The 11,318-nt window shown below is 41.2% G+C and overlaps 1 protein-coding gene across 1 annotated transcript in view; it reads left to right on the top strand.

Annotated features, from left to right (window-relative positions):
- Window positions 1–8,948, top strand: part of HERC3 (HECT and RLD domain containing E3 ubiquitin protein ligase 3) — a 134,742-nt gene extending 125,794 nt beyond the window's left edge. Inside the window, exons 22-24 of the mRNA XM_007450674.1 lie at window positions 6,022–6,205; window positions 6,647–6,749; window positions 8,740–8,948. Coding sequence (XP_007450736.1) covers window positions 6,022–6,205; window positions 6,647–6,749; window positions 8,740–8,948 — 496 coding nt within the window. The remainder of the gene's footprint in view (window positions 1–6,021; window positions 6,206–6,646; window positions 6,750–8,739) is intronic.
- The last annotated feature ends 2,370 nt before the right edge of the window (window positions 8,949–11,318 follow it).

Below are 11,318 nucleotides of genomic sequence, written 5' to 3'. Positions count from 1 at the left end.
TCTTTCCCTCTTTTTAACCTCTCTTGAGGACAAAATTACTTGCTTTTCCCTTAACAAAATGCATTTTCATTCCTTATACCTTGTTTTTTCCTTGCATACAAAGATGTTTCCCTTATTAATTTTAGTAGTTTTAATCACATATTAACTAGAATTCTCAACTCTTAAAAACCTTAATTTCTAGTGAAAACTAAGAGGTAAACAATTCTAAACTTTCCTTTATGTTAGCATCTTGTAAATTGACAAACTTATGAATACTGTTTATAATTTCTAAAAAAACATGTGCTTTCTTATAGAAAATGTCTCTGTGTGGCACCAAACATATTTATTAATAGTCCTGAATATCTTCTTTTCTCTGTAAAAGGAAGTCTGTGTTTAGTACCTAATGTTTCAGTATATTATTTTATTTTGGAATGATCTAGATATTCAGTAAACTTCCATCATTTAACCTAATTTAGCAAAACTCTAAAGTTTCAAGTAACCAAATATTTGGAGAAACTGTTTTTAAGTAGACATACCATAAAACATAATTATCCCTAAAGGGTTCACCTAAAAACTCTTATCTCATTTACATTTAATTTACTTATAAAAATTTCATCATACCAAGTTATTTTTCTTGCTGACGAATTTTGTAATAGAAATAAGATCTTAGTTGACTTTTAATAAACCTAGGTACAGTAAAAGTATTATGCTGAATGTCGATGACTCTAAAGAGTCTGTATTAATTAAACTAGCAAACTTAAACTAAGTTTAGTACCAAATATTAATTTAATACTGAATATTTCCCAGATCATGTGAACCTGAAATTCATTTGGGTTAGTTTCTTTTATATTTCTGAGACTGTATATAAGTGCTTAATTTCCTTTAAGCCAACTAAGTTGAGCTCATTTACAAATTAATTTTGGCAATACTATTCAGAAGTAAAGACATATATCTATAACATACACACAGGCATATAGACAGATGTAATCAGAGATCTCATAGCTTCATTTTAAAACTTAGTCATGAATCGGGTATTACAATATAAAACGTACTAGTTTATAAATAACAGTTGGAATAGGTTAAGTTTACTCGCTTGGGTTTAAAAGGCCTCTTTTTCCCTTTTTTCCCTCAGTCCCAGGAATTAAAGATAGTCTAGATAAGAGGAAGATAAGAGTTCTTGAGAGCTCTGGTAGAGCATTTATATCTCAAAGATGCAGGGAGAGAAATGCAAGGTCCTCCTAGAAGGACTTTGTGCCCCGAGGGTCAGAATTTGGCAAGATGTTTTATCAAGCTGCCTCTCTCTAACTGCTTATGCAAAAACCAGTTTGGGAATGCCAAAAAAAGAGCCCCATCTTGGCCATTTCAGGGAGGATTTCCTTAATTCTTAAGTAAGTAAGTACTTGCAAGTATAAGTTCTGTATGATATGTAAACCTGCCTTGGGTATTGGTCAGGGGTTATCTGGCATCCCTTTTTCTTCCGTTTGAGAGACTCTATTTCTCTCTTTTTTTTTTTTTTTTTTTTTGCGGTACGCGGGCCTCCCACTGTTGTGGCCTCTCCCGTTGCGGAGCACAGGCTCTGGACGCGCAGGCTCAGCGGCCATGGCTCACGGGCCCAGCCGCTCCGCGGCATGTGGGATCCTCCCAGACTGGGGCACGAACCTGTGTCCCCTGCATTGGCAGGCAGACTCTCAACCACTGCACCACCAGGGAAGCCCCTATTTCTCATTTTAAAATTGGCTTGTCAGAATAAAATCACTACTGAAAACTGTGGTGGGCCGATGTGCGGTTTGTGAGCTTAATTCTCCTAGGTGTCACCCTAGAGTCGTTTTAGCTCTTTTTCGTGTCTGGGTTTCTCTTACTGGCAGCCTAAAAATGCTCTGGGGGCCCTGAGCACTGAATGGCCCGTTCTTATATGTGCGCCCCTGGCTGACTGAGTTTTTAAGGAGTGGCTTTCCCTAGGGACCTGCTGCACAGTGTGAGGACTCCCTCCGCCACTCCCATAAATGCCTCAGTTGCCGGAGAAAGCTGTAATCGGCCCCACCCCTTAGCAATCTGCTCTGTCGCTATGGATTCGCCTGTTCTAGATATTTCATATAAATGGAGGAGCTGTGTGTCTTCTCTTTGGAGCTGAAAGCTCTCCTACGGTATCTTCACTTTTATTCTGACAAATCCTGTTAAGGTAGATGATTTGAGGAAACACATCAGGTCAGCCTCCTACCTAGTCACCCAGTCTGAACCTTCCCAGTGTCTTTCAAATGAACAAAATATTCCCATTCTCTCTCAACTGGGCACTTTCTCAGAATCTTACAACTGAACACTTTCTCAGTATCTCTTACAAAGGAAAAGTCCTACCCACTACTGAAAAAAACTCAGACAGGAGATCCGAGACCAGGAGAGACTCAGCCAAATTCGTCTGGACTCTCAGCGAGGCACAAGGGCCCTTGCTGGTACCAAGGTCCAGATCCTTGGAGAGTTCAGGTGAAGGAGAAAAGTCTGCTCTGGGTCCGTTCATGGTTGCCAAAACTCTTGACAGAAATAAAAATGCACAACATGAGAGCTGTGATTTTGGGGTTTCTTCAGGGGCCTGAGGACTATAGCCTCTCAGGTAGCTCTGAGGAACTGCTCCGAAGAGGTAGGAAAGAGCCAGTATACGTGAATTGTTTTGGCTGGGAAATACATATAGTCAAACATACACCTTGGTAAAAGGTTACTGCTAATCACAAAAAAACCCTCAGATATCTCAAGTTAATGATTTTAGTGCTTATTTATGCATAGGAGGATGCAAGAATCTGGTGTCATTGAAATTCTTCCTAATATGCATCTTAACTGTCTAGGTACCAAAAAACACAGAATGTTTCATCCTGTTTTTCATCCTGAATTCCTTTCAGTGTGTACCGTAGGTCAGTGACTGCAGTGGCAGATAACTTGGTCCTTGTAGAACTGGATGGCGGGCAACATTTGTTTTGCAGGCTCTGTCTAATGGATTTCAGGAAAGCACTATATTGTCTGCACTGTGAGAACTTTCAGCATCTACAGTTAAGATGTATAATAATCTTTTTACGTTGGTGGCTTTTATTTTTAAAACTGAACATTTACCCCATTTTAAAGATGAGAAAAGAGAGGCTTAGATACAGGACATGGCAGACCCTGGACTTGAACCCTTGTCTACCCCACTATCCACCATATTACATTGCCTGTTGGTTATTGTTTTCTGCTGGTCTCAGCCTATCAATAACCAGTGCTGTGACTGGACCAGTCCTTGTGGTTCTGATATGATTGCAAGACGCCCTTCAGAAATAACCATCAGGACACTTTGGAAAAATAATAAAGGTATGTTACTTACAAGACCTGGAAATTACATGGCACACCGGGGCCACACAGTAAGGTTGGGTCAAGGGTGGTGGAGAGAAAGCAAGAGAGTGGGAGTGAGGGTCTGGGGCTCTGCTTTTTTTGGGGTTTGACAGTGGGGCCCTAGGGTTTCACGGGCTCACTCTTTGTAAATTTAAAACATAAGAGCAGGAATTTAATGCGTGGGAAGAGAAAAAAAAACAAGTGGTCCGAATGGTCAGTTATCAAAGTCGACCAAGATCTTTGAAAGGAGCTTCAGCGGGGAGAGGTGGCCTGGCTGTGTGGCTGGCAATGTGTTTATTCTTCTCCATTAGCTATCTTCTTCGAGGCGGATGCTTGCACAGCCAGAGCACTTGCGTTACAAAAAAAAGCACAAGAAACCCCAAACTGTCAGGGCTTATACTACAGTTAGTTATCGGTGTAGATTGGTTAATTATTGGTGACCAGATCTGCCTGGAGGAAACCCAAAATGTTCTCATTGTAGTTTTGTGAAGTGTAGTTTGTTACAGAGGATACGTGGAAAGTATCTGTCTTCAAAGTGTCTGATTTTTTTAATTTTTAGGAAAAAAATGTAAATACACAAAAGCACTAAATTGAGATGACAAACTTCTGCGTATCTATGATCAAAGTTTAAACAGATAGTATTTGCGTCAGGTTTTTTAAAAAAATTACTGAAGCCATTGAAATTCTTTCTGTACATCCCCTTAATCCTGTTTCTCTCCTCTCACCCTCGTTTCCTACATAGACAAGACTCTTATGAATTTTATGCATATTCTTTCATGTTTTTATATTTTTATAATATGTGTATTAAGACAAAGATCTTTTTACATAATGCTTTTATTAAATACACACATTTTATATATATGTCCTATACATAATTTCATACACATACACAAAATCTCATAGCCATAAACAATGTAATAATCACTAACATTTACAAGGTGGCCTTAGTTCTAAGAACTTTACATGTATTAACTCATTTAATTTTAATAATAATCCCATAAGTTATGTACTCTTATTCTCCCCATTTTACAGATGAAAAGGGTGAGGCACAGAGAGATTAAATAACTTGCCCAAGGGCCACAAGCCATAAGTGGCGGAGCCACTGCCTCTTATAGATAATAATGTTTTAAGTGTTAAAGAAACAACTTATACATAAGCGCTATTATATTGTACTTAATATTCAAAAACTTGGTTTTTACTCAGCATTGTTCTTGAGATTCTATTCCTTCGGACAAAAATTCTATAAAGTGCTGTGCTTTATGGTTTCCATCATATGACTTTACTGTCTTTTCTTTGTCCATTCTCATATTAATGGATATTTAGTTTTGTTTCTCCCAGTTTTCTGTATTACAAGAGAATGCTGCAATGAACACCCCTGTACTTGTCTTCTTGTGCACTCATGTGAGGAGTCTCTCTGGGGCACTAGCTGGTAGTAGAGTAGCTGGGTTAAAGGGTATTTACTTTTTCAACTTTTCCAGATATTGGCAACTTTTTCTCCCAGTTGTTTATGCCTCAGTGCACAGATTACATTCCCACTAGTCAGAGACGGAATATACATACAGACAATGGCCAGACCATATATAAAAAAGGAACTCTGACAGAGAAAGACAAATATCATATGATATCACTTGTATGTGGAATCTAACCAAAAAAATGATATACATGAACTTATTTATAAAACAGAAATAGACTCACAGGCATAGAAAACAAACTTACATTTACCAAAGGGGATGGTGGGGGGAGAGATAAATTAGGAGTTTGGGATTAACATATACACACTACTATATATAAACAACAAGGACCTACTGTACAGCACAGGGAACTATATTCTATTGATATATCTTGTAATAACCTATAATGGAAAATAATCTGAAAAATATATATATATCATATATATATTGTATATATATAACTGAATCACTTTGCTGTACACCTGAAACACAACATTCAAAATTAACTACACTTCAAGTTTTTAAAAAATGGGTTAAAAAAAAAAAATCACAAACAGCCAAAACAAAAACAAAACAAACCGGAACTCTGACCTGTAACCTGCAGAAACCCTGCCCAGAAAACCACTCCTCACCTACAGTAAGCAGCCCAGGAAGGCAGCTTGCTCTGAGTCAGGCTTGCAGAAGCTATTGTCGCAATTAGCATTTGACTGATCCTTAGTGAGATGGAGCCATTCATTGTATTAAGACAGTTCTTTCCAGAGGTCATTAAGGGATTTATAGTAAGGTGTTAGGAAATTACCTTTTAAAGTAGGGGAGGATACAAATGTCAGATGGGTGTAGCTTTATTCATGTTTGAAGAGAAAGCAAGTAGTCTAGAACCATTATCTTAGACTTTTTCTTTTAAGCAGAGAAAGTCTTATTTTTTTTCCCTTAACTAAATTATGTAGGACCATAAACAAGATGAAAACTGGAACACCTCGGGTAAAATAAAGTCAGTAGTACGGTTCCACCCACCTGGCCCCCTCCCCTTCCTTCTTGCCTCCCCTGCCCCCAGATCACCGGAGACCCCCTTGGCGGAATCCCAGGGCTGGATGGTAACCTACAAGGTGCTGTAGGATGCCTCCTGGTGAGAGCATTTGATGAGATTTTTCATCTCTCTCAGCCTCAGTCAGAAGGGGAACTTGATAAATTCTACAAGACTTTGGGCTAAACGTATTCTATTTCTTTGGTCTCCTGGCAGGCAGGAATTTGTGGATGCTTATGTGAATTATGTCTTCCAAATCTCAGTTCACGAATGGTACACAGCTTTCTCCAGCGGCTTCCTAAAGGTGTGTGGTGGCAAAGTGCTTGAGCTCTTCCAGCCTTCGGAACTGAGGGCCATGATGGTGGGGAACAGCAACTACAACTGGGAGGCACTGGAGGAGGTAAGCCAAAAAGGTGCAGTCTGTCCCCTCTGAGGAGGCAGCACCGGCCTGGGCACAGCGCCCAGAACCCGGTCTCTCTTCTTTTTTTTTCTTTTTGCGGTACGCGGGCCTCTCACTGTTGCGGCCTCTCCCGTTGCGGAGCGCAGGCCCAGCGGCCATGGCTCACGGGCCCAGCCGCTCCGCGGCATGTGGGATCTTCCCGGACCGGGGCACGAACCCGTGTCCCCTGCATCGGCAGGCGGACTCCTAACCACTGCGCCACCAGGGAAGCCCCCTCCCCCGCCCCGGTCTCTTTCTTAAGTATTCGGTGGTCACGTAGGATTTGGAGGCCTCCTGCATCTCGGTGGTTATTTCTTACTCTCCAGTGCAAATGGTATACAGATGTCCACTTGTAATATTCTTCTGGAAGATGATTTTTTTCTTTCTGTCTTTTTTGGGCAGACTGCCATCTACAAGGGTGATTACTCAGCCACACATCCCACTGTGAAACTATTTTGGGAAACATTTCACGAGTTCCCATTGGAAAAGAAGAAGAAATTTCTCTGTAAGTAATGTCAGTGTGGTTGGCGTCTGTGTCCATATTTCAGTATTGCACTTGGTATAGGATGGTGTACACTCCACGGTGAAGTTCAGCTCTTTTAAATGGTAAAGGGTAAGTGAGGAAATATATTTACATTTCCTGTCTTAGTGATATCTGAGGCGCAACAGAGGTGGTTAATCCTTATTTGTTGTGTAACGGGGTGGGTTGCATGAAAGGAAGAAAAGCATTTCACTGATTTTTAATTGCTCGAAATATACTAGTTATTTTATATGAAGGTGATTCCTTTAAGTATTACATTGATGAAATCGAATTGTTTGGATTAACCTCCCTTATCTTTCTAGCCTTTTGAAAATATTAGTGTCTACTGCAGATGTAACTGGGGAGATGTGATTTATAATAGCTTTATTGAGATTTAATTCACACACACATACTGTTACAATTCAGCCATCCAAAGTGTACAGTTGCGTGGTTTTTAGTATATTCAGAGTTGTGAAACTATCGATTAATTTTAGAACACGTTCATCACCCCAAGAAGAAACACTATACCCGTTAGCAATCTTTCCCCATTTCCTCCCAGCCTCCCCACCCCTTAGCAATCTGCTCTGTCGCTATGGATTCGCCTGTTCTAGATATTTCATATAAGTGGAATCATACAATAAATGGTCCTTTGTGACTGGCTGGATGACGTTTGAGAATGGTAGTACATTTGCAAAGGAAAATGAAGTCTAGTTTACATGAACAAATTACCCTTTTAAAAATAGTAGAAATCTTTGTGTCATTGTATAATCAGTCATAAATTAGCCATTGAATAGCGTAACATTTTTATCAATATAAAATGAAAAAAACAGAGTTTGAAAGGCAGTCTCTTTTGCTTTTTAAGAATGAGCATATATTCGTATTAATGCAAGATGTACCCCCCAGATTCTGCTGCTCCCATGGAGTAAGGATGAGAGGAAGCGGAGATCTCACAAAAGAATTCCTAAAAAGAGCCCTGCTTCCCCTCTGCCCAGTTACATGGGCCCTTGAGAAATAGCAGCATGTGAGTCAAAATGACAGGATAAATTTGCCAGTGGATCTTGTGGAACTGTGACAATCAAGAGGCGCTTGCCCTTGGTCAGGGGATTTCCTTAAAAGAAGATGTTTTTCTGTTCAGAGACCATTGGACTTTCATAAATTTTTATTAACTTTACAGATTTGGCAAGAATGTTTATGTATCGTAGCCTCAGGTAGTGACAGCTTATCTGAACGTGCTCCTTAACTAATGATTTCATTGTATCGATAGTTAATTTTCCAGCAGTTCAACAAAGAAGGTTATCTAGTGCTGGAAAACAGGAAAAGACAGCTGGGTTGGTCTTTTTTTCCCTCCAAGTCACAAGTGTGTCGCAAGAGGGAAATGTCTCATATAATGTCAGTGTCAGATCTTCTGGTTTAAGAGAAATGGAGAGACAGGGAAAAGGCAAGCAAACAGATGCCAAATGGAAATTCACCAGCCAAGGGGGTATAATAAGCACAGACACTTGAGGGGAGAGGGGAGACCCTGAGGCCCCATGGACTGTAGTCTTCTTCTGGGCTTCTGAGGTCAGCCCTTTTCCTAGGTCAGCAGTTCCCTTCCTCTTTGATTTTGTGAAAGCTTGTAACATTTATGAGGCCATACATTTCACTGAGGCCATTTTTTATTCGGGGGCATTTTTGAGCATCTTTCTTTCCATTGGATGGATGCTTTGTGTCAGTGTATAATTAGGGTCTGAAATTAGCCAATGAAAAGTATAGACTTTTTATCCATATAAAACCAAAACACAGGGTTTGTAAGGCAATCTCTTGCTTTATAAGTGAGCATTTATTAATATTAATACAACACATATTGGCACAAAAAAGTGGTTGTACTTCTCACATGAGCCACAGGGTGTCACCCCTTCCCTTCTGTTCCTCCCTGGGCCGCAGAGAGCCGCTCCCCATTTACCTAGCTGGTGTTTCCCATTCTCTTTCTCCGCAGTGTTCCTGACAGGCAGCGACCGCATCCCCATCTATGGCATGGCCAGCCTGCAGATTGTCATCCAGTCCACAGCCAGCGGGGAGGAGTACTTGCCCGTGGCCCACACTTGCTACAACCTTCTTGACCTCCCCAAGTACAGCAGCAAAGAGGTCCTGTGTGCACGGCTGACCCAGGCCCTTGACAACTACGAGGGGTTCAGTTTGGCCTGAGGCTCCCCAGCTTGCCTCAGATTCCCCTCCCTTCCTCCACGCCCACACTGAGGCCCATACAGAAAATCATGGGGAGTGAGTTCTGGTTTTTTAAATTGTATAAGTGGGTTGGAACTTCTGAATCCTGAACCTGATTGATGCATTTCTGGGGTGGTAAGCAGTGACCTTTTTGACAAATCAGGGGTTAGGGATGGGGTGAAAAACTGGCCCTTGTCTGGGAAGCGATTTTGTTTCTAAACCCAGTTCCCCATTGTTCCTTGCACGTGTGACTACGTTGTACTCTGCTGGATAAAAGGGCAGTGGACTTTTAAACTCGCATCCCCAGATGTCTCTCTCAGCCCTGACCTTTCCTGATGACGCTTCCTTGTCTTCCTAACTTCTCATTCCTCTGCAAGAATGATTTGACTGACCTGTCCTTTCTCACCCGCACGTGCAGAACATCTCCTTTCTCTGCAGCCTTGGAAATGCTCCTGGCTTGTTGCTGTCCAACCCTAAGGACTAAGAAGGGGAGGATTACTTCAGAAATTCCCAAGCCCAACAAGCTGAAGCTGGGCCTATGACTTTGGCGGAACTCTTGCGAATTTATGGGAGCCTTTCATAAACCTGCCTTTTGCCTAAAAACACAGTTCTTGAGGGACTGGCCATCTCCCTATGGCTCTGCCTATGCCCGGCCCTCCTCAAAGGGGTGCAGAGCCGCGTGACTGAGCCGACCTCTGGCTGGTGGCCCCGCCAAGCCCTTCTGACAACAAGATGAGGTAACAGGCCCTCACCCTCTTGCATCATTTTGCTCTTGGAGCAGGTTGCATCAATCTTCTAAGGAATATTTTCTCCCAGAAAAGTAGAATAAATTTCTTATCCTTTTCCCTATCACTTTCTGTCTCTCCCACTTCATCTCTCCCCCCACCCTCCTACTTTTCTCTTCACTTCATCCCGTTCTCTGTTGCCTGACTTAATGTCCCTTCCTCTCCTGCTGGATGCATGCAGTCGATTTTCGTTTTCTATTGAAATTGCAAAATTTCTACTCAGATTTTGTTTTTTTCCTCTTCCCTAACTGCTAAGACTTAAGGACATTCTTTATTATGGAACTTCTGTTTATTGCATTTGGAATGTGTGTTTACAGTGGGATTTCAGGAGGAATTGTGTTTGAGGCAAATATATATATGTCAGAAATCATGACACACTCAGCCTTCTGCATCATGGGATAAGAAAATTCTCCATGAGCAAAGAATCCATGTCAGCCTAAGTTTAAATTCCTAGTCACTAGAGAAAAGACTTATTTATATAAAATGAAGTATTTATGAACCGTGAGACAGCATCAAGTCTCAGTGAAGGATTGTAGATTTTTTGCTTTTTGTTTTTAAAACTTATTCCAATTGCTGAATTGGTAGTTTTTCAGTCTTTATAATACAAGATTAAAAAAGAAGTTATATGAAATGTTTATTTTCTATGTGTGTGCCTATAGTTTAATATTGTGCAATAAAGCTGCTGTTTTAACGTAACCAGAACTATTTCTTGTGCTTGCAGAATGGGTAGCTTGCTTTCAGTACAAGAATTAAGTCATCTACCCGAGTCAGCTAACAGAAGGTCAAACTTGCTTCCTGCCCCAAGAGAGTAGAACCAACTGCTGGGAAAATGAAGAGGAAAACAGGGTAGGGGGGGAGCATATGGCATTAAGGAGGGCTGGGATTTCTGAAGCTTCTGATGGGTGAAAAGGCATTTCTCACGGAGGGGAAGGCCTTGGCAAGGGCTTGAACATGGGGAAGTATTTAAGGAAGGGCCGGGAACAATTCGAAGGGAGCATCTAATGGTAAATAAGACTGGGGAGAAAGACAGGAAGTTTGGGGCTGAGGAACCAGGCTAAGCCTTGGACCTTCAAAATGTTCAGAGCCTCGGGGTGGGGGAAGGAGGCAGTGATATGAGTTGAGCCTGGTTTTAAGGAAATGCGGATAAGGGTACTTGTGTTGGCTTGGAGTGGGAAGGACAGCAGCTGAGAGCAGTGGCGGGGGGCAGCAGTGGAAAGAAGAGCTGTGCGCAGGAGGGACGGGAGCAGGGGAGGCGATGGGAGCCTTCAGGGAAAAGGAGGAATTAAAGGTGAATCTAAGACTTAGTAGTAATCTAATGGCTGATGCTAATTAGCCCACTTATACACAGCAAAAAAATTTTCAATGTTTTAAAAAGAATTACCATGTACTGTTTTTACCAGACTTAATAGATGGTTTAAAAGTGGTAAAGAGAACAGTAGCTTTCCATTGATAAGTAAGTTCCATTCAACAAACACTTAAGAGCATACATAAGTGCTCAGTTTGCAGGACAAAAAAAGCCTGTTACCTTTAATTTTGAATGAAAATAGCCAAGTTATTTAAATTTGAG

Source organism: Lipotes vexillifer, unplaced genomic scaffold (genome assembly GCF_000442215.2).
Source record: "Lipotes vexillifer unplaced genomic scaffold, Lipotes_vexillifer_v1.1 scaffold34, whole genome shotgun sequence".
Classification (NCBI taxonomy): Eukaryota; Metazoa; Chordata; class Mammalia; order Artiodactyla; family Lipotidae; genus Lipotes; species Lipotes vexillifer.
The sequence above is the reverse complement of the archived record's forward strand: the minus strand, read 5'-3'. Positions and strand labels throughout refer to the sequence as shown.